The sequence below is a fragment of the Myotis nattereri genome (genome assembly GCF_964212035.1).
Source record: "Myotis nattereri genome assembly, chromosome: 21".
In the NCBI taxonomy this organism is placed as follows: Eukaryota; Metazoa; Chordata; class Mammalia; order Chiroptera; family Vespertilionidae; genus Myotis; species Myotis nattereri.
The window spans coordinates 17221603-17245861 of record NC_138097.1 but is presented as its reverse complement, the minus strand read 5'-3'; the positions used below and the strand labels follow the sequence as shown (position 1 = coordinate 17245861).

Below are 24259 nucleotides of genomic sequence, written 5' to 3'. Positions count from 1 at the left end.
CTAGCAGCCCCTGGGCTCCCGCTTCGGCCTTCAGGCCCGATGGGCAGGGACTGCCTTGGCACACGTGTGTGTGTGTGTGTGTGTGTGTGTGTGTCCCCGAGTGTCCGAGCTGGCCCCACAGCAGGCGCGAGGCTGGCAGGACCACGGCCCCGCCCCCACGCTGGGTGGGGACTGTGGGAGTGGAAACCTTTGTCGTGCGCATCTTCCCGTTCTGGACGGTGGCACCAGGAGCGACACGGGACACGGCAGGTGGGCTCGGGCCGCCATGTGCACTCAGCCTTCGCAAGGCGCTGCCCAAGGGCTGGAGCCCGGAGGCGGGAGTGGAAAGCGGGGCCTGCTCTGAGGTGCTGCTGAGCACCCAGTGCCGCCGCTCTCCCGGGGCTCTGAGAAGCGGGCGGACGGCACAGGACGGGCCAGGCGGTCCCGGGGTCGGCGGTGGCGGGCGTTTCAGCAGACAGGGCACCGAGAACAGCACCAGGCCCGACCTGCCCTGGGGGCTTCGCGGAGGCGTGGCCACGTGGGCTTCAGATCGACGGTGTGTGGTTCTTAGTGTGGGCTGTTCCATGTCGTACCTGGATGTGGGGGACGGGGTGCGGGGAGGGCCCCCCAGAGATATAAAGACAGACCTGCTGGCTCGGCTGGTGTGGCTTAGTGGTTGAGCATCAACCTATGAACCAGCAGGTCACGGTTGAGCTCCAGGCAGGGCACATGCCCGGGTTGTGGGCTCCATCCCCAGCGTGGGGCGTGCGGGAGGCGGCCGATCCACAATTCCCTCTCATCATCGATGTTTCTCTTTCCCTTGCCCTTCCTCTCTGCAATCAGTAAAAATATATTAGAAAAAAGACAAACGACAGATCCGCTGGCTTGCTTCCCCGGTGGGTCTCGCCGCAGGCCTGCAAACCACAGGCCGGCCTGGAGATCCATCACCCGAGGGGTCACTGTTAGGAGAGTAAATCCTCTGTCCGACGCCCGTCCTGCAGATGAGTATCTCGCGAGTGACCTGAGTGGTGAGAGGAAGGAAAGAACAGAACAATGTTGTCGTTTTCTTTCTTTCTCGCCAGCACGATTACAGATGCCGCCCCCCGCCCCCCAGCCCCATGGGCTCTGCGCCGAGGCTCTGGGCGCATCTCCTCACCCTGTTTTCTGAGCCACCTCGGGGTCAGGGAGCACTGCTGGGCGGGAGCTGTCCGGGGTCCTGAGCCAGCCTTCCTGTGGCCCTGTGGGGCCTTGGCTGGGTCCCTGTGGAGCATCGTCACCCAGAGGGTCCCAGCTGACCGCCCCCCGCTCCCAGAGTGGGAGGAAGGAGGGCGCCTTTGTGGGAGAAGAAGATGAGCAGCCGTGACGGACGCCTTTGGAAACCGGGAACGTGGAAGGATTTCTGGAGAAGGCTGTCACCTCACGGACCACACCTCTGCCCAGGGGTGGGGGGTCGCTGACACGGAGTCACGGGTGAGGGCCGATGGGCCGAGCTGCTGCCGTGGGCACTGACACGCCTGTCCCTCAGGAGGAGCTGGGAGGCGGAGGCCTGTACTGTGACGGTGTGAGCGCCAGAGGGCGTGCCGGTCGCTGTGTTTTACGCACGGCGCTGGGGGCGACCGTGCGTATTGTCGGTGAAATCAAGCGACGGAATCAGCATCGACACTAATGACTGGCTCTCTTCTCACCACTGGAGCCCGTTGTGGATTAGAGCGGCGTCTTCGGGGAGTAGATGCTTATGACAGGCACGCGTCTGCCCTGAGCAGCTGGTCCTGGCCCTGGCGGGGGGAGGGGGGGCCGGTCCCGGCCACATGGTCTCGTTCCGTTTTCAGAGCTCCATGGGGGGCCCTGGGAGGGGGTCCCGCCACATTAGCACATGGCACTTCCTGTGTTACACGCTCCATCTGCGCTGGGGGGTGGCCGATGCGGGCTCCAGCTGAAGGTGTTGAAGTCAGGAGGGGCGTGCCCTGCCTTCCCTGTGGGCTGCAAGGACCAGAGGACCCCTGGCCGGCCTCTTATTTTTATATTTTTAAAAAATACGTGTGTGTGTTTTATTGATTCCAGAGAGAAGGGAGAGGGAGAGAGAGAGAGAGATCAATGATGAGAGAGAAGCATGGACCGGCTGCCTCCTGCACACCCCACACTGGGGATCGAGCCCGCACCCCAGGCCTGTGCCCTGACGGGGAGCCAACCCTGACCTCCTGGTGCAGGGGATGGTGCCAGCCACGGAGCCGCAGCACTGTTGGTCGAGGTGCCGGCTGCTGTGTGTGGGGAAGCAGCAGGGTTTAAAGGGCATCTTCACCCAAGACGCCAGCAGCCTGGGCCCACCGTGTCCACTCTGGTCGCTGCTCCAGGCTGCCAAGCCCCCTCCCCGGAGGTGGGAGCTGGAGAGCAGATGGGATCTCCTGAGAAGCAGCACAGGCCCCCGGCTGCCTCTTTGCAAGCAGCCCTGCTTCTTCGGTCGCAGCTGTGGTTGTCATGGCAACAAGCGGTCGGGAGGCAGTTGGAGAAAATGGGGACTCGGAGGGAGGGTGGGCGGGAGGCTGTGGACGTTTCGGGGGAGTCATACGTGGCCCTGCGACCCTGTACTGCCCTAGAGGGGAAGCCTCTCCCGTTTGCCACGGGCACCAGGGCCAGGCGGCGGCAGGCCCGGGGTCGCCCTTCCCCGGGGTATCCATGTCCTGGGGAGATTCTTGCTCTCCATCCCTGGTGCTCCCACCACCGGGGACGCTCCCAGGAGGGTGGCCTCTTGGTCCGTTCAGGCTGCTGCAACGCAGAGGGAGCAGCTGACAAGCCACAGCGTTCAGTTCACTTCTGGAGGCTGGACGTCCCAGGTCCCAGTGCAGGCAGGCCCCGTGTCCGTGAGGACCTGGTGCACGATGGCCGCCCCGGCTGTGTCCTCGTGTGGGAGGCTCCGAGGTGCTCTCTGCGGCCACTTCCTGGGGCCCTAATCCCTCAGGGCCCACTCCCTCGCCTCACAAGTCCCCACCACCTGTCCAAGCCCCACCTCTTGCTACCATCACCTTGAAGGTTACCATGTGCATCGTTTATCTGTGACTCTGGAGGGGACACCGACAGTCACTGTCCAGCAGGTGCTGTTGGCGCGGCTGTTGGTTTGTTTTCAAGGTGTTTGAGCCTGTCTGGCTCCTAGTGAGACAGCAAGGCCCTCCGGCAGCCGTCCGTGAACTCAGCCCAGGGAAGGGAAGGTAGATCTCTTAGAAGCAAGCGGGTACGGCACTGTCAGGGCCTGTGTGGACTGACCTAGCAAGGGTGCGGGACCGCAGAGGGAGTCCGGCGCACGTCCTGAGTTTGCTTTCCTTAAAGGGGACGGCCAGCGTGCGGGATGCCTGTCCTACCCTCGGAGGCCTTGCCAGGTGCACCTGGGCCAGGTGGGAAGTGCAGGCAGAGGGCCCTGGGAAGTTACCTCCGGGCTCAGGAGGGAACCGGCTCCAGGGGGACCCATGTAGGATGGTCCTGGGCCAGGCACCCCTTGCAGGAAGGGCCCTGCAGCTCCCCCAGGGCACACGTATGCACAGTACTGCATGCAGTGCCGTTTATATGCACATAGTCCACACATGTGCAGTTTCTAACACATGCTACATGCAGTGTCATTTATATGCACACATGCTACATACACGTGGAGTTTGTGCACATACTGCATATGCACATGGTTTGTATGTGCACATGCTGTATACAGGTGCAGTTTTGTGTACACACGCTACACAGTTTATATGTACACATACTGCATGCATGTGCCGTTTATGTGCACACACATTACATACATGTGCTGTTTGTGTTTGCACTACATGCACCTGCTCTTTACATGCACACGTGCTACATGCGCTTGCTGTGTGCACGACGGTACCAATTGCATCTCCGGTTTGGGTTCCTTTCTCTCCCATCCCCAGGTGTGCGATGGTGCGGAGCCGCGGAGGCAGCAGCGCTCCGACCTCAACGGGCCCGTGGATAACAACAACGTCCCAGAGGTAAGGCCCGGCCGCAGCGGCACCTCTCCAGGGTCCCTGTCCCAGCCCGAGCCTTGGGGGGGGGGGGGGGGGGGCGGCCACGCAGAGCGGGTCCCCGCGGAGGAGGCGGCAAGGTGTCTGGCCCTGCGCTCAGCTCAGCCGTGTGCTCCCGGGTCTGACCGCGCTCAGGCCGCCCCCTCTGGCATGTTCTACCCCCGGGCCGTTCGACAGCGGCACCGCTGACACTGGGCAGATGTTCTCTGTCGGGCTGTCCTGTGCCGTCGGGTCCCCGTCTCTGCCCGCTCGGGGCCGGCAGCCACCCTCCCCAGGCATCGCCCGATGGCCCCGGGGGGAGAAGTGACCCCGGTGAGGACCCGGCTCTGACAGCAGCCAGTGCACAAGGCGAGCAGCAGTCCCCTGTGCAGGGCTGGGGGGGGGGGGTGAGGCGGGGGGAGGGGGGGGTTAGGCCTACGAGGCCCAGAGCAAGTCCCTCCCCTTTTCTGAGGGGCGGGGCTTGGGCGAGAGTCTGACGCTGAGGTGACGATGGCAGGCGGGCGCTGTGCACCCCTTATCTCTCTGGCTGTGAATCTTCACCTGCGGAATATTAATTTTTAGGGAGTGGGACGGGGGAGAGACACACATCGATGTGAGAGACCATCGATGGGTCGCCTCCCGCACTCACCCCGACGGGCCCGGGGACCGAACCGCAGCCTGGCACGCGCCCCTGATGGGTCGAGCCCGAAACCCTGTGGCGGCAGGCGACGCTCTAGCCCAGGGGTGGGCAAACTCTGTGACTCGAGGGCCACAATGGGTTCTTACTGGACCGGAGGGCCGGAACAGAAGCATGGATGGAGTGTTTGTGTGAACTAATATAAATTCAAAGTAAACATCATTACATAAAAGGGTACGGTCTTTTTTTTTTTAGTTTTATTAATTTCAAACGGGCCGGATCTGGCCCGCGGGCTGTAGTTTGCCCACGGCTGCTCTAACCACTGAGCACCGGCCGGCCCCTGCGTCCCGCCCACAGCCGCCTGGCCCTTCTCTCTCCTGCTCGTCAGAGAACGGCCGTGTGGCCTTGGGGCTCCCGTCCAGCAGCAACCTGCTCACTGAGGTCCCGTGTCACCGACGCCTCTTGCCCCCCGTCGTGCGTTTCCAAGGATAGGGGGTGGGGGGAGCAAGGCTTCCCTCGGGCGTAGGTGACACGCGCCCTCCCGCCATCAGGTGCCTGAGCGAGACCCGCTCGCTGCCTGGAGCTGGCGCTTCGGGCCGGGCAGGGTGCGGCCTCGCTGTGCTGCTCCCTCCCCTGACCCGGGTTCTCGCCGCCTGCTCACAGCTGCTCCTGTCTCTCCCGACAGACAAAGAAGGCGGCATCCTTCCCGAGCTTCGTGGCTGGTAAGCGACGTTGGACCTTCTCTCGGGTCGTGTGTGTGATGGCGAAGCAAGTGGTGCTGACTTGGGGGCCTCCTGCAGCGCCTGTGAGAAGGCTCCCCGTGGATGCAGGTGGCGCTGGGACCGGGCAAGGTCCCCGTGCGCGTGGTCGCTCGCGGGCTGCAGAGCCCGTGTGGGGTGTAGCTGTCACCCCTTCTTCATCCTCTCGTCCGTTGACCCCGAGGTTGCTTCCGTGTCTCAGCTGTTAGTGACAGTTCTGCGAGGACGTGGGGGTGCGTGTGTCTTTCGAGTTCACGGTGGGGTTTTTGATGTGTGTATGTGTTTTTTAAAGTAACATATTTTGCTCAACAGCTTTTATTGTATTTTTATATGTTTTTATTGATTTCAGAGAGGAAGGGAGAGGGAGATAGAAACATCAGTGATGAGAGAGAATCATGGATGGGCTGCCTCCTGCACACCCCTCACTGGAGATCGAGACCCGCAACCCAGGCATGTGCCCTGACCGGGAATCGAACCTGGGACCCTTCAATCCGCAGGCCGACGCTCTATCCACTGAGCCAACCGGCTAGAGCAGTGGTTCTCAACCTTTTGGCCCTTTAAATACAGTTCCTCCTGTTGTGACCCAACCATAAAATTATTGTCGTGGCTGCTTCATCACTGTCATGTTGCTACTGTGATGAATCCTCATGTAAATATCTGATATGCAGGATGGTCTTAGGCGACCCCTGTGAAAGGGTTGTTCGACCGCCAAAGGGGTCGCGACCCACAGGTTGAGAACCGCTGGCCTAGAGCGTATGTGTCTGTGTTTTTGATAAATGCCAGGAAGTGGAGTCGCTGGGTCCGATGGTAATGCTGCTTTTAGGCCTTTTTCTGAGGAACCTCCACACTGTTTTCCATAGTGGCCGCACCAGCGAGCCTCTCTGCAGCCCGTTACTGCCTAACGGCAGCGCGGTCGCCGCTCCCCACGCCCTGCGGAGAGGCCTCCCCTCTGGCTGGAGCCGTCTCCACAGCCTCGGCTTGTTCCAGCTGCCGGCCCCCACCCCCACGCCCAGGTGGTTTGCAGTTTGTGGCTCTACTGCTACCCCAGGGCCTTTGCACCTGCTCCTGCCTCAGCCCGGAGAGCTCTCTCCCCCTCTCCTCCCGTGGCTGGTTGCGTTCTCCTCCGCTCCTAGGGCTGCGCTGGGCCCTCCCCCCGCAGCGCTCACCGCACGCCCTCCTGGCGCTTCAGTGTGTGCTGCGGCCGCATCGGCCCGGAGCTCCGTGTGTGTTACGTGCAGCCCAGTCCTCATGCCGTGTGGGGCTCAGGGTGCTTCGGGCCTGCGTGGGGGATGCTGACTCGGGCGAAGTCACTTGACGTGACGTGGACCGTTCTTGTGTGTCCGGGGTCTGCCTCCGGGTGGGACAGGGTGGGCACTGGGACAACACCTGGCGGCCCCACTCCAGCCGCCTCCTCGCAGACCGGAGGGCGGGGGGCAGGCTCAGGGCCAGTGAGGTCACGGGGAGGCCCTGTGCACACGCAGCTCCCGCAGTCCCTGTAGGAGGCAGGGGCGGGTCCAGGGCTCAGGATCTCCCGTCCCCGGGTCGAGGAGGGGCCTGCAGCTCCTGTCCTCCTGCTGCTGCTGTGCAGATGCATGTGTTCTCCACACACTCGGGGGGGGGGGGGGGGCAGGCGTCGTCAAGGGACCGGCCGCCTCCCCGTGTCCTGTCTCCCTCCGTGGCCTCAGCTCAGGGCAGCACAGGGTGGATTCTGCGCTGCTGCTTCGGGCTGCGTGCCTCCCCGCCGGCCCCTCCGCTGCTGCTCCCCTCCTCCCCGCGGGGCCAGGGCGGCGGGGGCCAGGGCGGCGGGGGCCAGGGCGGCGGGGGCCAGGGCGGCGGGGGGCCAGGGCGGCGGGGGCCAGGGCGGCGGGGGGCCAGGGCGGCGGGGGCCAGGGCGGCGGGGGCCAGGGCGGCGGGGGCCAGGGCGGCGGGGGGCCAGGGCGGCGGGGGCCAGGGCGGCGGGGGGCCAGGGCGGCGGGGGCCAGGGCGACGGGGGCCAGGGCGGCGGGGGCCAGGGCGGCGGTGGGCCAGGGCGGCTGTGGGCCGGCGTGTGGAGAAGGAGCAGCCGGGGCGGCCGGGGCCAGGGCGGCGGGGGCCAGGGCGGCGGTGGGCCGGCGCGTGGAGAAGGAGCAGCCGGGGCGGCCGGGGCGCAGGAGGCCCCTCTGCACCCAGGGGCCCGTCCCTGCCCCCAGATGGGCCCCAGGGCATTGGGGCTCCTTCGGGGAGCAGTGGGGCCAGTCTAGGGTGAAGCTCCTCGGGGACCCCAGAAAGGCAGGGAGCCGACCACGCCCTGCGGAGGCCAGGGGCACAGGCAGCCGCCTCCACAGGTGGAATTCAGAGGGACGCCCCACCCCCACCCCGGGGATGGGGGCCTGGGTGCCATGCAGCCCCGCACCCCACTGAGGAGGGCTCTGCTGGCCGAGGGCGGGCGGGGACCCCAGGCCTTTCCCGCAGCCAGAGCGGCGCCACCTGGTGGCCAGTAGCCGCCCTGCAGGGAGGTGCGAGGTGGTCCCGCTGTGGTGACCGGGTTCCGCTGGGCCCTCCGCAGCCTCCCCTCCTCCCTGACGTTGTGCAGGCTCGCTGAGACCAACGACAGTTAGGCTCCCGCCGCCTCTCAGCACCTTGTGACCCAAGGACCTGGAGGGCAGCCGTGGCCCGAGCCCTGGCCGGGGGGGGGGGGGGGGGGGGGGGGGGAAGCAGGCAGGGCCGCTCCTGAGCCAGGGGCTGACCCAGTGACGTTCGGCCTGAACCTTCAGAACCTTCAGAACCCCGTGCTCCCAGCCCCATGGCCGTGAGCGCAGCCGCGCCAGGGAAGGAGGCGGGCGTGGCTGCTGCTGGCATCTGGGCTCCCAGTGCCTGCGTATGGCCTGGGGGTGCGGGCAGCCGTGGGCTCGGGCGCCTGCCGTGACCGCCCCGGGCTTTCACGAGGCCCCAGTGCCGAGGGGCGCTCCGTGACGGGCATGGTGGCCGCGCCCTGGGGCCTGGCTGGGACGCCCCCGCCCCCCGGGAGCTGACGGGGCCCTTCAGTTCCAGGGCCCTGCGAGCCAGAGGACCTCATCGACGGCATCATCTTCGCTGCCAACTACTTGGGCTCCACCCAGCTGCTGTCGGAGCGGAACCCGTCCAAGAACGTCCGGATGACGCAGGCCCAGGAGGCCGTCAGCCGGGTCAAGGTAGGGGGGCGGGGGCGCAGGGCCCAGCCTGGAGGGAGCAGCTCCCACACCGGCCCTGGCAGGGGCTGCCCGAGGTGCCGGCCGCAGCGGCGACACTGGCCTTGGAGGGAGGGGCTGCCGGGCCGGCGGCTGCTCCCCGTGGGCACCGGCACGGCCCCCAGAGGGGCCCCCAGAGGCAGGACGGTCTAGGGCAGTGACGGCGAACCTCTGACACACGCTGTCAGAGCTGACACGCGAACTCATTCTTTTGGTTGATTTTTCTTTGTTAAATGGCATTTAAATCTATAAAATAAATATCAAAAATATTTACCATGTTTTACTACGGTTGCCAAGATCAAAAAATGTCCCTATGTGACACGGCACCAGAGTGAAGTCAGGGTTTTCCAAACGCTGCCACGCCGAGCTCAGAAGGTTCGCCGTCACCGGCCTAGGCCCAGAGGCCACGCGAGCGGCAGTCGCCTCCAGGGCTGCGGCTGGTAGTGCCCTCGCTCATCCGTGAGAGAGTCGTTGCTGGTGGGGGACGGGCTCCCAGTGAATTCTCCTCACGGCCTCGAGGAACACCCACCCCTCGCAGCTCCGCGGGGCGGCCGCCTGGCTGACGGCCGGGTGCGCTGGGCAGGCCGAGGCCGGGCCCCGAAGCTGATGGTTGGGGAGGGGGTGGCCTGTGGGTGCGCTGCCCTGGGGGCGAACGGGCCCTGCCTGCTGTGCCCTCCTCAGCCTCGCCCTCGGGCCCTGTGCCCACTGGGGGTGGCCGCTCCCCGACCCTGGGCAGGAGGTCCGAGCGCTGGGGTGTGGACCACGACACGAACTAACTCCGCCCTCCGTCTCCTCCCCACGCTGCCAGAGGATGCAGAAAGCGGCTAAGATTAAGAAGAAGGCGGTGGGTAGCCGCGGGGTCCGTGTGCTGGGCGGGGCGGGGGGGGGGGCACCGGAAACGTGGGTGACGCGCAAATGCCTTCCTCTTCCCTCGGGAGACGCGGGCTTCTGAATGAAGCGGCAGACGCTGTGTGCCCGCCCCGACGGGAGAACGGGGTCCGGGCCCTTCTCCTTTCAGGCTCTGAGAGTCGGGTGCTGGGCTCACACAGACGTGTTTCAGGGGGGCATCGGAGCGGCCACGTGACGCGGTTCATGCCGGGCCCCCTGTGGAGAATTAATTAAACCGTTCCGATAGTTACAGACTCATTAAGTTTAATTTACTCAGCCGGTAATAGAAGCTCCCGCTCGCCCAGGGACGCCTCCTCGCTGCAGACTCTGGAGTGTGACAGGCGTGCGGACGGGAGGGCCTTTGTTCTTTGTTTGCAAACCTGGCCGGTGAGGGAGCGCCCGCCCTTCTCACACCTCCGGTGCACGGACAGCCAGTGCCGTGCGGAAGGCTCGGCCGGGCACCGCGTGAGCTTACACGGCGTGAGGTTCAGGCCTCCTTCCCCTGACTTCAGAGAGAGGAAGGGACGGGGAGAGAGAAACATCCATGATGAGAGGGAATCGTGGCTCGGCTGCCTCCTGCACGCCCCCCACTGGGGATCGAGCCTGCAACCCGGGCCTGTGCCCCGACCGGAATCAAACCCGGGACCCTTCAGTCCACAGGCCGACGCTCTGTCCGCTGAGCCGCGCTGGCCAGGGCCCGGCCCGCTTTTTAGCCAGAAGGTTTTGAGCAAAAATCCTGGAACACAAGCTTGAAAGGCGCCTGGATGGGAAGGGACCGTTTGTAAAAACGGGGAGGAACTCCTCCCGCCCACGGGCTGTTTGCAGTGAGTCTTTGGCTTCTCTTGTCTTTGTGATCATTTGCGAGCCGGTGACCGTGGCGGCCGAGCGCCCACACGACCCTCCTCCCTGAGCGCTGAGCGGAACGCGGGTTTCTCTGAGGGAGGCCTGCGACCCCCCGAGGGTTCCCAGCAGGGCGTCCGCCCCAGGCTTCCGGAGGGCATTCCCGCAGCTTCTGCTCTGTGGACGGGAAGATAAGGGCGTGGGCTCCACGGGGCTGCTGACCCGTCCCAAAGCGGGTGCCTGCGTCCTCGCCCGTCCGCCGTGATGGGGGCCCGCAGACGGGGCCGGGGCGGGTGGCCTCACGCAGTGTCCAGGCACGCACGTGCCCGAGGCGGGTGACTGACAGAACGGGCCCCTGTGACAGCGTCGCGGCGAGGGCAGCACGCCGCTGTCCACTGGGCCGTCCGCTCGCTCGGGGCGTGCTGCCCTCGGGGTTTTGGAAGCCGGGCCGAGCCTGCGGGGGTGAGTGAGGTGACGTTTCCATCGGAAGAAAACGCTGCGTTAACCCAGCGTCAGGGGAGGTTTCTTCCCGGGCCCCGGGGGTACGGAGGCTCCCCTGGCGCGGACCGTGCCCTGGCGGGGCCGGGTGTGGCTGAGACCGAGCCCGCGTGCGGGCGGAGGGACTCGGTGCTGAGCGGACCGTGCAGCCTCCCTCTGCGCTCAGCCTCCTGGAAGCGCCGCCTCCCCTGCCGCTCGCTGGCTCGCTCCGCAGAGCACAGTCACTGCAGCTCGGCTCTGGGCTCCTCAGCTCTCCCTCCGACGGCGGCTCCAGCCCGGGCGGCGTCCCCGAGGGTGTCCCCTGGGCTGGGGGACAGGCGGGTCCTGCCCAGCTGCTCCCGGGCCATAACGGTGGCCCCCGCCGCCCACAGCACTCCGAGGGCGACGCGCAGACGTTGACGGAGGTGGACCTGTTCATCTCCACCCAGAGGATCAAGGTGCTCAATGCGGACACACAGGTGAGTGGGGGGGTGTGGGGGGGGGCGTGCGTGGCCACGGGGTGCGGTCTGGCCGCAGCGGCACCCAGGTCCCAGGCAGGAGTGGCAGGTGGAGACGGTGCCAGGAGGCTGGGCCGGGTGGTCCTGTGAGCTGGGGTTTGGCTGCCCGGAGTCGACTGGGGTGAGGGGTCTGGGTGTGGGTGGCCACGGGGTGCCCGGTGCTGGTGAGGGTGAACCGGAGAGAGTGGCGGCAGGAAATTGGTTTGAGAAACGTAAAGTGCCGGCCGGGCTGGAGAGGAGCAACCGGGAAAGACGGGAGGCAGACGTGGTCGGTCGGCAGGAGGGGCTGGCTGTGCCGGGGGCCCCGCCAGGAGGCGCCTGCCATTGCCATGAGCTGGGAACTGGGGGGACCCCATCTCTGACACCGAGAGGCTGACCGGGTGGCTCTGACGGGGCCAGAGTGGGGAGGGGCGGGGAGCCCCCTGTCCCTTCCCGTGTCCCTCCCTGGAACGTGGTCCCTGTGGTTACACGCCACCCCCAGCCGAGCAGGACACACCGCTGGGAAGAGAAGGGTCCTGGGAGGCGGGAGGCTGAGAAGCCTCTTTCTTTTGTGGGGCGAGGACAAAGGGCCTTTGTGTGCAGCCTCCTTGGGTGACGCGCCCTCCAGGGGCCGAGGGGCCGTCCGTGGGGCCAGGAGCTGCCGTGTCCCCGACGCGGCCCAGGCGGTGTGGGCTCCCCTCCCTCCTCCACGTGGAGGGTCTGGGCCAGGCCCGCGCTCTGCAGGGGGCACCCTGGCTCGGACGGACCAGGCGGTTGGGCCTCCCTCGGGGATGAGGGCCCCCCAGCAACTGCCTCCACGAGTGTCCTTTGGGGTAAATGCAGGCAGGTTGGCCCTGGCCTGAGTCACTGCTCTCCCGCTGTAGCTAACGCTGTGGTTCATATTGGGGGGTGGGGGCCCGGTGGGGGGGTGTCCCCCAGGGGGCTCAGCAGGGCAGGAGGCCCTCTTGGCTGTCACAGCCTGGCAGGTGGTGGGTGCTGCTGGCTGCCTGGGGGTGTGGCCAGGGGGCGGCCAACAGCCGCAGGGCGCAGGCCAAGAGGGGTCTGGCCTGGGCATCACGCGTGTCGGGGTCCAGGAACCACAAACTGGAGTGTTGTTTTTTTTAAACAAAACCCACTTGTTTTTTAAACATTTTTATTGATGTCAGAGAGGAAGGGAGAGGGAGCGAGAGAGAGAAACACCAGTGATGAGAGGGAATCACGGATCAGCTGCCTCCTGCACGCCCCACACTGGGCATGGAGCCCACAACCCGGACACGTGCCCTGACCGGGAATCGAACCCGGGACCCTTCAGTCTACAGGCCAATGCTCTAGCCGCTGAGCCACACCGGCCGGGCTGGAGGTGCTCTCCAGGCTGTCTGAGCGCTCCCTGACCCGCCCTCCCTGCAGGAAACCATGATGGACCACGCCCTGCGCACCATCTCCTACATCGCGGACATCGGGAACATCGTGGTGCTCATGGCGCGGCGGCGCATGCCCCGGGCGGCCTCGCAGGACTGCATCGAGACCACGCCGGGCGCCCCCGAGGGCAGGAAGCAGTACAAGATGATCTGCCACGTGTTCGAGTCCGAGGACGTGAGTGAGCGCCGCGCGGGCCCCCAGCACTGCAGGCGCCTGGGGAACACGGGCAGGTGGGGCCACCTGGCTGGCGCTTGAGGGCCACGGGGACCGGGAGCCACGGGAGGTCCGACAGCTTCCTGTCGAGGACGGGTGGGCGGGGCCGTCATCGGACGTTAGTCCCCAGAAGTGCTGTGGCCATGGCCCGCTTCCAGGAGACGTTGCACACACCCTCCTGCACCCCTTCCACCGCACGCAGGAGCCGGACAGGGGGGCGCTGCATGAGGCTCAGGCCTGGGGACGCCTTAGGGCCCGGGGAGGAGCGACTCCGGGTGCCGGCCCCGCAGGGGGCTGAGGGCAGGCGGCTTGTCAGGAGCTGCCGTGTCCTCGTCCTGGGAGGAGTGCCAGGACTCCCTTGTGGGGGTGAGGGGACACCCGCAGCTGCCCAGAAGGCAGGGCCCAGATGGTGGCCCCACCCAGGTGGCCGCTGGTGAGGAGGGCGGAGGGTCTGTGAGCAGAGGAAACTGGGGACCCTGAGGCGGCACCAGGACACCAGTGGCTCCGTGAGCCTCGGTTTCCCCCCAGGCAGGTCGGTGAGGTGCACAGAAGGTGCTGGGCCACAGCTGCTGCCCCTCGGAGTGGGGGGCCCTTGTTTGCCGGGTTCTAAGCCCCACGCCGGTCGGGGCCAGGAGACGGCAGCACAGAGAGGCCTGGCGGGGACGCCTCCCGGGGGCTGGGCAGCCCCTGCAAGCTGTCCCCTAGGGGTGCAGGGAGCAGGGCGCCTTGGTCAGGTGGACACCCCATGGGGCGGGCAGGTCCTGGTGTCTGAAGGCTGGGGCCTCCGCGGGCTCTCGGGTGAGTCCAGGCGGGGGATGGGCCCAGGGCCTGCGCCCCCGTTGGAGGGAGGGGGTGGGTGGGAAGGAAACACAGTGGTCACTGTGGTCGTGAGCAGGTCGCTGGTCAGCTTTGCCCTTTATTGAGGCTGTGCCTGCCCCACACTGTCCGGTGGGCAGCCAGGGCCCGGCCGCAGAAAGGGCCCCAGGCAGCCGTGGAGGGTCCCAGTTCCCCTCAGGCGTCCCTCTGAGGTGCCCTCCCCGCAGGCCCAGCTCATCGCGCAGTCCATCGGCCAGGCCTTCAGCGTGGCCTACCAGGAGTTCCTGCGCGCCAATGGCATCAACCCCGAGGACCTGAGCCAGAAGGACTACAGCGACATCATCAGCTCCCAGGAGATGTACAACGACGACCTCGTCCACTTCTCCAACTCGGAGAACTGCAAGGAGGTGAGCCCCGGGCTGCACAGGCCGCCGACCTGCCTGCCCCCGCTCCTGCCTCCGTGGCGCCGAGCACGTGGGTGGGGTGTGAGGAGGCGCCTGGTAACGAAGCACTGACGACAGCCCGTCTGAACGACCTTGAAAAGGCGCCTTTCCCGCTGGGCTGCCCACTCCCAGCCCCGGTGGGTGGGAGCGACCCGGAGTGAGGAGATGGGTGACAGGCGGCTCCTGAGAGATCTGTGAGGCCGAGAGAAGAAAAGGACGTTTTTAGGCAAAAGCAAACCAGGCTCAGGGTTGAGTCCGGGAGTCTTTGCTCCCAGGGTGGTTGGGAGGCCGGGGGGCAGGGGGGGTGGTGGTGGCAGCCCCGGGCACCTCACAGCCCCGCTCGCCTCCCCCGCCCCCGCAGCTGCAGCTGGAGAAGCACAAGGGCGAGATCCTGGGCGTGGTGGTGGTGGAGTCGGGCTGGGGCTCCATCCTGCCCACCGTGATCCTGGCCAACATGCTCAACGGGGGCCCCGCCGCCCGCTCGGGGAAGCTGAGCATCGGGGACCAGATCATGTCCATCGACGGCACCAGCCTGGTGGGGCTGCCCCTCGCCACCTGCCAGGGCATCATCAAGGTACGCACGGGCCTGGGCTCCCGCCGCCTCCCTGTGCTCCAGGCGTGGGGTCCAGAGACCCCCCGAGGCGGTGCCTCCGCTGAAGCCAGAGAGGCCCGAGGTGTAGGCGACCAACCGTCCTGGTTTGCCTGGCCACCGGGAGGCAGGCCGCGGTGAGAGGGTGGGCCGCTGCTTGCAGCTGAGGCCCCAGAGGGGTCAGGCAGAGGGTCTCTCAGGGACCCCGGGCAGCGGCCCCGCTGTGGTCTGTCCCCGCCCACTGTGGTTGTGCAGGACACCTCTCCCCGTCAGCCTGGCCCCAGGAGCTGGCCCAGCAGAGTGTCTACCTGGTGGGTGACCTCACGGACAGAGAGGGACGACATGCCTCAGGCAGTGGTGCCCGTGGGTGCTGGGCCACCCACCCCCTCCGGGCAGCCCCGAGCCGCCTCCGGGCTGAGGACTGGCCAGAGGAGCCGTGGGGAGGCTTGGCCGCCCTCCCAGAACCTGGGCGCTTGCCGAGCCTCGTTCTCTGGGGCCCGAGCTGCCTTGGCTCCAGGCGGCCCGTGTCGCGTGGACACTGGCAGATGCCCACGGAGCCAGGCACTCCTGTCCCCAGGTCCTCCCCACAGGAAGGCGCCCGGCTCTGCCCAGTGACCGGGGCCGGCGGGTGGCTGTGCCCAGGGCCACAGAGCCTGGCATCTGGCTCTGTCCGGAGCAGAGGGCAACTCAGGGCACGGGGCCACAGCCCACCCTGCACCGGGGTTCCCTGCACACGGGTCAGGGTGGGTGACGCCTTCACCCCTCACAGAGGGACACGGGCTCCTGCTCAGCCGTGCTCACCTGACTCCTGTCCCGGCTCCGCAGGGTCTGAAGAACCAGACGCAAGTGAAGCTCAACATCGTCAGCTGCCCGCCCGTCACCACGGTCCTCATCAAGCGGCCAGACCTCAAGTACCAGCTGGGCTTCAGCGTGCAGAACGGGATCGTGAGTCCGCTCCCCGGGCCACGCTAGGGTCTGGGCGCAGGTCCGCCAGGGACACAGCCAGGCGGGAGGGAGGCAGGGCCCTTGGGGCCCCGCAGCGTCAGACTCACTTCCACCCACAGCGAGCTGCCCGGAGGGAGCTGGTCTGCCCCCAACTCCAGGCCCGTCTGTCAGGCCCGAGCTCTCCAGCCCAGGCGCCTGTCTCTGCCTGCGTGGGGCCGTGTGCGTGTCCTTGGTCAGGGGAACCTCCTAGAAAGGCAGAGGGGACTCCCCGCGGCCGGTCCCTTTCTCAGGGGCGAGGTCGCTCTCCAGGCTCCAGCTGAAGGGGCGGCGTTGTGGGCCCACGGCGTCAGTAACCAGGCCACGGGCGTGCACGCGAGGCCCCGATGGCCGGCGGGCTCTCCTCGCTGGGACGCCGTGTCCACTGACTCGGGGTGCCACGCAGCCAGGTTCCCTGGAAAAGTTTGCCGACATCGGCGTTAGTCTTGCTCAAGTGCCTTTTCCATTTTCAGCTTCATTACACCCACAGCACAGGCGTCGTCGGCAGACAGGCCCTGGATGGCCCAGTTGTCGTTTTTTCTAAAAGGGTCCCTCCTCTCCTCCCACACCACCACCCACCAAGGGACAGAGTCTCCAGCTGGGAGATGCCGCCTTCCTCTGAGAGGGGCAGCCTGCCCCCCAAACTCCAGCTGGGGTTGGAGAAGCGGCTGTGACAGGCGGGAGTCCCTTCTGGGGTTCCCTGCCCTTAGGTGTGAGGATCCCTAAAAAGACAAAAACCTTGGAGAGACGGGAGCCACTGGGCAGTGCCTGCAGGTGGTCCTTTCCCGTCTCGGGGGCGGGAGCGCCGGGTGGTGTGGTGGGACCGCGTGCCGACGACCGTGTCTGCTCAGATCTGCAGCCTCATGCGGGGCGGCATCGCCGAGCGAGGGGGCGTCCGCGTCGGCCACCGCATCATCGAGATCAACGGGCAGAGCGTGGTGGCCACGGCCCACGAGAAGATCGTGCAGGCTCTGTCCAACTCGGTCGGGGAGGTGAGTCCCTCCCGTCTGTCCTGCCTGCTCAGCCTGCGCGGGAGGGGCAGCACCAGACCTGGGGGGGGCACGTCCGCTGGCAGCGGGAGGGGAGGAGGGAGGCCTCAGCCCCTCTCTCGTTGGCAGATCCATATGAAGACCATGCCCGCCGCCATGTTCCGGCTCCTCACGGGCCAGGAGACCCCGCTGTACATCTAGGAGCCGAGGCCGGACCCCACGCTCCCCTGACGAGAGGGTCTGTCTTCCTCCAAGGAGAGCAGGGGGCAGTCAGTGTGTGCGCATCGGGCGGTTCTCGTCGCGGTGGACGAGGTGTGTGTACCTGTGCTGTGCAGTCTGTCCTCCGAGCCCCAGCGAGTCCCTGGAGACAGCGAGCTCCTGGGGCGGCAGGGATGGGGTCCTGGGAGGCCCCCGCTCTCAGGACGTCCTTGTAAGTGACGTTGGGAGACACGATTGTCTTGAACTCTGAGGAGGAGCCGTCGCCGAGTTAAGGACGAGGCCACCACATCCAGCTCCATCCTTAGAAACCCCGCGGGGCTGACTTAACGCCACAGGCCCCTCCTCAGACCCCAGGGTTTCCAGGTGACCCACCTGCTGCCCGTCCTCACCTGTCCACGCTCCTCCCGGGGACAAGGCGGGCAGCCTGGGCATCGCCCCCTCTTTACAATCCCTGTCGATACACACGTGCTTCCCAAACACAGAAACCTCGCCCCCTGCGCCTCCTGGGGGCCAGGCGCCGCCCGGGAGCAGCCCCGGCGGGTGAAGGTGACCCCAGCCTGGCCCCGCCCCCGAGGTCAGTGCTGGCCGACAGCGCGTGTCCGGGAGATACACTGTGATAAGAAGCCTTACCCGCTAACAACTGCGCTCGCATTCCCGTCGGCACGGCGTGCCGTGTGCTGCATGCGCCACGTAGGAAGCCTCGCTGACCCATAATAAACCCGACGTCGTCCTCACCGTGTGTGGCTGGTTTGTTAACGGAGGCGCTGGACTCGCACTCACCTCTGCACGCACCGCGGCCGAGGACGGGACCTGGTGCTGCTCGCGTCCCTCCTGGCCTCTCCCCGCCCAGGTCGGCCAGGGGCCCAGCAGGGTCGGCGACGGTGACAGGTCACCTGGCTCGCCCCTCTTCCCAGTGGGGAGCCAGGCTGCCGACCGAGGAGAGAGGCCACCTGGGGTCCCCCCGGGAGAGGTGCATGCGTGGAACGGAGCCGGCCCCCCTCAGCGTCTCCTCACCTGGGGTCCCTGCAGCCTGTCCCGCGGCTCTGCCAGGCTTCTCTCTCCGGGGCCACGGTCCGGTGTCACCTGGCGTGGGGAGGCCCAGCCTGTCAGCCTGGGGACCTTGGACGATGGGACCCACCCGGCTGAGGGGGGGGCTGCTGGGGAGGCCCGCACCCTCGGGGGACGAGGAGGAGCCCACAGGAGTGGAGCTGGAGGGAAGGGACGCCTCCCCGTGGAGACCAGAACGGGCTGAACAGCACCTGGGGAGGAAACCCACGGCTAACAGTGAGGTGGGGGGGGGGGGGGGCACCAAATGATACACCGAAAATCCAAATTCAAGAGCACGTCCAGCCTGGAGCCCCCGGTACACACACACACACACACACACACACACACACAGAGGAGCCCGAGCTCCGCCCTCGTGCGGGGGAGGGGTGCTGGCCTCACTCCCAGGTCTCAACTGCAGACAGAACCCCCAGGGCCTGGCCCAGGGACCCTGCGACCCTGAGACCCTGAGACCCCAGAGACGCTGTGAAGTAAAAGCCCCCTCCAGAGACCAGGCCGGGGGCTGCGCTGGAGATGCTGGGGGGCCCCTTGGAAAGCCCTCACCTAGCTGCCTGCACAGGAACTTGGCTGGGGGACTTGCGAAGCCCTCAGCTGAGAAAAACCACACGCAAACGAATGAAACAGGGTTACAGTTTGTCCCCACGCACAAACGTTAGTTCAGAATGGATCAAAGATCGACCTGCCAGACCCGAAACCAGTTACATAGAAGAAAACGGACCCGGGGCACAGGGGGCATCTTAGGAACTTGACCCAAAGGCCAGGGAAGTGAAGGGAGACATGAATGAGCGGCCACATCAAACGGAAAAGCTCCTGCAGCAAAGGCGCTGGAGGAACCGGACGGGAGGGGATATTTGCCAACAGCAGCTCCGACAAAGGGTTCCGTTCCAAAATACAGGAATAAGGCGGCCAACTCCACGCCAAACAGCCCGGTCAGAAAGCGCCCTCTCCCAACAGGACAGTCGGGGAGACGCAGATCAAAGCCGCAGAGCTCCCCCTCCCCCCTCCCACCTGCCAGAGAGGCAGCAGCAGCAGGACAAGCAGCAAGTGGGGGGGAAGCTACGGGAGGGGGGACCCTCACTCACTGCTGGTGGGAATGCGATGGTGCAGCCACTAGGGAAAGGGCCTGGCGGTTCCTAAGAAATTGAGCACAGAGCTGCCACACGGCCAGCAGCCCCTCCTGGGTATGTGCCCCAAACCCTCCAAACCCTGTATTCACAGAGACACTGCACCCCTACGTCCGCTGCGGCAGCATTCACGGTGGTCGACACGTGGACACAACCAGTGTCCGCGTTAGAGGACCAGGCACATGTACACAGCAGGACACTACTCAGCCCTAAGCAAGGGTAACAGCGCCATTTGCAACATGGCTGGACCCGAGAGCATGCTGAGTGAGCTACGTCCGACAGACAACGCTATGAGCTGTACGGTCTCACTCCTTCGTGGACATAAAACTGAAACTCGGAGACACAGACCGCAGTGCGGTGGCTGCCAGAGGCGGGGGGGGGGGGGGGGTGTCCTAATATACGGTGACGGGGGAAGATGTGACTTTGGGTGCTGGGCGCACGGCACGGTGCCATAGACGGGCCTTGTAGCCTGGAAACCCTCCCTGAACCCCATGTGGTCACCCTCTCGGCCACGTGTGAGCTGCTCGCCACAGGAGGGCCAGGACCGGGAAGTCTGTCTGGACCCCAGGGTCATAAAGGCGTGGAAACTGCCCTAAAACGCTGATCACTTACCTGCACTCCGGCCGCACTCCAGGCCACCCGCTCAGGCCCAGCCCTGCGGTGACGGCACGTGAGGAGGCACGCCAGCTCCCGGGGCTGCCATCGTCGCCCCGTGTCCCCGGCTCGGTGCTTGCAGCCCTTCCCTCCACACATCTCATCCCCCAGCCCCTTCCCTTAAATAAACCCCATGTTTCCTCATCCACCGTCGGACGGCGGGTTAGCCCGTCCGCCCACACCACCACGTTATTAACCTTGTCCTATGAACCTATGCCAGTCCCCCCGACATTTAATTTTTAAAAAAAGAGAGAGAACCTAGAGAGCAGGTTTCCCCGCTTCCCAGTCTGCGCCAAGTGCTCACTCCTCACCTCAGTGTCCCTGGGGGTCCTGCCTGTCCCAGAGGCGGGGCGGGAACCTGCGGCTCTCAGTGGCGGGAGGCAGCGGCCAGTCGATCCCGGCGGCCACAGCTGACCGTCACACGGCTCCTTCCCCGACCTGCTCCTGGGCTGGACACCCGGCTCCCCTCCTCACATCGGCCGCCGTGACCACAGAGCAGAGGACCCATCCAGTCCTCCCCACGCCGGGCCCGGGGCTGTCGCGGCCTCGTCCAGTGCAGGGGCCTCGGTGGCCGTTCAGGTGCTGGTGGCTGCGCTGTGGGTCCAGGTGTTGCCACGCTGCAGAGGTGCCCCAGGGCCCGCGTGGGGACGTGGCCAAGTACAAGGTGCCAGCTGCTGGCTGCTCCTGCAGACGCCCCACAGGGGGGTGTTTTGCACAGAAATGGCTGACAGCCTGGGTCCTCCCAACGCCGACGGGGCTGCCACTGCCTGGCGGGGCCAGCAGAGACCTGCTTTCTCGGGAGAACACGGATCTGGGGTCACGGGCCTCTCCCCCAGACCTCCACCCTCGAGGCCAGTCCAGGGGGGAGGCAGATCCAAGAAAACGCGAAGCAGCGGCTTGTCCCAAGGGCTCCTGTGACGGATCCAACCACAGTGTCTGCTCCGCGGTCCTCGCACCAGGTAGGGGCGGTGGAGAGCGCCGGGCGGGGCCCCCACGGAGGGAGGGCTGAGAGAGGGGGCGCTCCACAAAGCCCCTTCCACGCCTGTCCCCCTTCGTACATGTTGGCACGGTTCCCTCAGCCCCGCGGACAAAGCGGGGCCCGGGACAGGAGAAAGCAGCCTCAGCCTCCGTGCCCCCTCTGTCCACGTCGGGAACCAAATCGGGGAGAATCCTGGGCTGGAAACACTTTGCATCTTCATTACCCGACAGTCGCCCGCCCCTGGCTTCTTGTGCGGCTGGTCAGTCCTTGGTGTGACTGGGCTGGGCAGGACGTGTGTCCCCCAAAGATACGATGGACCGGCTCCCCCGGGGGAGGGGCCCGCGGCCACCTCCAGGTCCTCCGGGGCCGCCTCTCCCCACAGGCACGGCTCCCCCGCAGGCCCCTGTGACGCCAGCCTGTCCGTGTCCACGCCCACAGCTGGTGGCTCACACCTGGTCCAGCACGGCCGCACTGAAGATGGCCCCGTCCATGGGGCGCTCTGCAGGGGAGAGGGGGCGGCTGGAGCACCCCAGAAACTTAGCCACCAGGCCCCCGGTGCCCGCGTGGGCCTCACTGTCCACGACGGAGCGTGGCCGCTGTTTGGCGACGGCTGGCGAGGCCTCGGGCTCTGGGCGCCCCGGCGGTTCCCAGGTGTCAGGGTGCCCGGGTGGGGACGGCTGGTGTCGGCGGGCACAGGCAGCCACGGCGGAGCGAGACCGGGAGACTGAAAGTCAAGGGGAAAGATGGCGTGTGAAAACAGGCCAAACCACACAGCACCAAGGGCGGCTGCCCGTGCACCTCGGAAAAGCCGACACGCAGGGACCCGCGTTCCGCCGGGAGCTCTGGGTCCTGGGGTGGCGGCTGGGCGTGGCCCCGCTTCCTGGTCCCTCCTGGCCCCTCAGCTCCGAGCGAAGGTGGCACTGACCCAGCGGGGCTGGGGGCTGCGGACGGCACAAGCCACGTGGCCAGGAGAAGGGCCCGGGCAGAGCCCCTCTGTCCCTCGGCTGGAACAGCGCCCTGGGCAGCCCCGGGAGGGGAGGACAGAGTCCGAATCTGAGCAACAAGATCCCAGGCGGACGCTGGCAGGGGGAGTGCACAGCCCGGGCCAGGCCCGGAGGGAGACCGCAAGGCTCACGGTCAAAGCCTGGCGCTCGGCACTTCGGCCCAGAGGCTGTGCTGGGGCCTGGCCGGCCGACCCGGTGGCTCTCATCACCCCAGACTCCCCCCCCACCCCCAACCCCCCGTCCCGGCAGAGCGGAGCGGAGCGGAGCAGAGCAGTGGGCCTGCAGGCGCCACAGCCGGGGCCTCAGACTGTCCACCTCCCTTGGGGACCGAACATCAGACCCCGTGTCACTGTGGCCGGGCAGGGCTCCCAGGGCCCCCGAGGCCCAAGGCGTTCAGACCGCGGCCAGCAGGTGGGGCCGCAGGCGGGGGGGGGGGGGGGGGGGCAGTCGTACCTGCTGCCCCGGACGAGCACGCGGTGGGGTCGCTGGTGGAGCGGGCCAGGCGGCCAGGGCCCGGAGGTGTCCGTGTGCCCAGGCCGGGGCCCCCGGGGGGTGTGAGGCCGGGGTGCCGGGCTGGCGGCGGGGCTCCCACGGGGCCATCGGGGGACAGGTGGCTGGGGCCCAGAGCGGTGGCACCCTGGGAGCCTGGGCGGCTGGTGCTCTCTGAAACCAGTAAACACATATTAAAAACAAAGAAAAAGGAAAGGATAAACATCTTCTCTCCAATCCTACGGGTGAGGTTACCTTGTGCGCAGAAGCCGGCAGAGGCGTCCGGGTCCCGGGAGCTGGTCTGGGCGCCCTGCTGGTCTGTGTGCGGGACCTACAGCCAGAAACAGGCAGCGAGGGGCCGGTCAGGAGGGCGACCTGGAACCCACCGTCTCGTAGGAAACGCTGGGAGGCGGGCACTAATGTCCCCCCGAAAGTCCGGGGGTGTGAGGTGGAGGACGCCCTGGCCAAACTCAAGGCCGTTTCTCTGTGACTTTTGATGTTTCTGTCTCTTTCTCTCTCTCCCTTCCTCTCTGAGATCAATACAAAAATATTTTTAAAAATGTATAAAGGCGCCCTGGCCGGTGCAGCTCAGTGGATAGAGCATCAGCCTGTGGACTGAAGGGTCCAGGTTTCTATTCCCACCAGGGCACATGCCTGGGCTGTGGACTCGATCCCCAGTGTGGGGTGTGCAGAAGGCAGCCGATCAATGCTTCTCTGTCATCACTGATGTTTCCATCTCCCTCTCCCTCTCCCCTCCTCTCTCTGAAATACACACACACACACACACACACACACACACACAGGCAGTGGCACTGGGGGAGAAAAACGCATTTGTTAGGCTCAGACACGCCTGAGGGGCCGGGGGAAGAGGCACAGACACTGGGTGGGTCCCAGGTTCTGCTCTCTGGCCTGCCGCCTGCTCCCCACCACGGCTGGTGACACCGCATCCCACCGGCTCGTGAAAGGCTCAGACAGGGACGTGCGGGCAGCAGGCCGCGTGCAGGGAGCCGTTCCGGCGGGTCTCACCTGGCTGGGCGGGGCCGGGCCCACCACGGCCTCGTAGGGCGGGGGCAGCTCCGCGGGGTGGAGCAGGCCGGGGCTGTTGATGGCCGCGTCGTACAAGGTGCCGAATGGAGCGGGAGCCAAGTCCAGGCGGAGGCCCCTGAGGAGGCAGACATCGCCTGTCACCCCCGGGGAGGACCCCAAAGGCTGACATTGCATTTGTCAGCTCCCTGGTGGACACGCATCGTGTTTGTGAAGGAAAAGCCTAATTGGCTCTGCAGTTTTAGCTTTTCTGGAAAGATAACTCCATTTCCAATAAACTCAATGGCTCTGTCCATTAACAGTAAAATTAAAGCCCGGCCAGCGTGGCTCAGTGGTTGAGCATTGACCTATGAACCAGAAGGTCACGGTTCAGATTCCCGGTCAGGGCACGTGCCCGGGTTGTGGGCTCCATCCCCAGTGTGGGGTGTGCGGGAGGCAGCCGATCAATGATTCTCTCTCATCATGGATGTTCCTATCTCTCCCTCTCTTTTCCTCTCTCTCTGAAAAAGTATTTTATTTTATTTTTTTAAAAATATATTTTATTGATTTTTTACAGAGAGGAAGGGAGAGAGATAGAGAGTTAGAAACATCGATCAGCTGCCTCCTGCACATCTCCTACTGGGGATATGCCCAGGTACATGCCCTTGACCGGAATCGAACCTGGGACCTTTCAGTCCGCAGGCCGACGCTCTATCCACTGAGCCAAACCGGTTTCGGCTGAAAAAGTATTTTAAAAGATTAAAATTAAAATGCTCCCCAGCTGACTCCATCTTTAATCTCTTTAATCAGCATCACATGTTCTACCAAGGGCCCCCCCAGCAGCGGCTCTGGGTTTCCTGGGTTTGGTTCTGTGTCCTGGAGAGACACCCAGAGAAACTTCTTGCTCTGAGTCACTTCCCTCCGCTGCTCACGCTCTGTTCTCTGACCAACCGGCTCTATGGCCTGCGCCCCCCC

At 65.8% G+C, this 24259-nt stretch overlaps 2 protein-coding genes across 6 annotated transcripts in view; one reads left to right on the top strand and one right to left on the bottom strand.

Moving 5' to 3' along the window:
• Nucleotides 1–17680, top strand: part of APBA2 (amyloid beta precursor protein binding family A member 2) — a 35795-nt gene extending 18115 nt beyond the window's left edge. For 2 of the 3 annotated variants that reach the window (XM_081114839.1, XM_081114838.1), the window contains exons 4-14: nt 3885–3962; nt 5297–5333; nt 8394–8539; nt 9384–9419; nt 11173–11259; nt 12685–12870; nt 13953–14132; nt 14530–14742; nt 15583–15702; nt 16590–16730; nt 16857–17680. In XM_081114839.1, coding sequence (XP_080970965.1) covers nt 3885–3962; nt 5297–5333; nt 8394–8539; nt 9384–9419; nt 11173–11259; nt 12685–12870; nt 13953–14132; nt 14530–14742; nt 15583–15702; nt 16590–16730; nt 16857–16928 — 1296 coding nt within the window. In that variant the 3' untranslated portion in view covers nt 16929–17680. The remainder of the gene's footprint in view (nt 1–3884; nt 3963–5296; nt 5334–8393; nt 8540–9383; nt 9420–11172; nt 11260–12684; nt 12871–13952; nt 14133–14529; nt 14743–15582; nt 15703–16589; nt 16731–16856) is intronic. The other variant, XM_081114840.1, reaches the window with a different exon arrangement.
• ENTREP2 (endosomal transmembrane epsin interactor 2) overlaps nt 13796–24259 on the bottom strand; it is a gene marked incomplete at its 5' end in the record, with an annotated part of 52056 nt that continues 41592 nt past the window's right edge. Inside the window, 6 exons of one of the 3 annotated variants that reach the window (XM_081114841.1) lie at nt 13797–14360; nt 15559–16153; nt 20101–21492; nt 22226–22435; nt 22517–22592; nt 23288–23423. In XM_081114841.1, coding sequence (XP_080970967.1) covers nt 21215–21492; nt 22226–22435; nt 22517–22592; nt 23288–23423 — 700 coding nt within the window. In that variant the 3' untranslated portion in view covers nt 13797–14360; nt 15559–16153; nt 20101–21214. Of the gene's footprint in view, nt 14361–15558; nt 16154–16476; nt 17193–20100; nt 21493–22225; nt 22436–22516; nt 22593–23287; nt 23424–24259 lie in introns of those variants that run through there. The other 2 variants (XM_081114842.1, XR_013997305.1) reach the window with 2 other exon arrangements.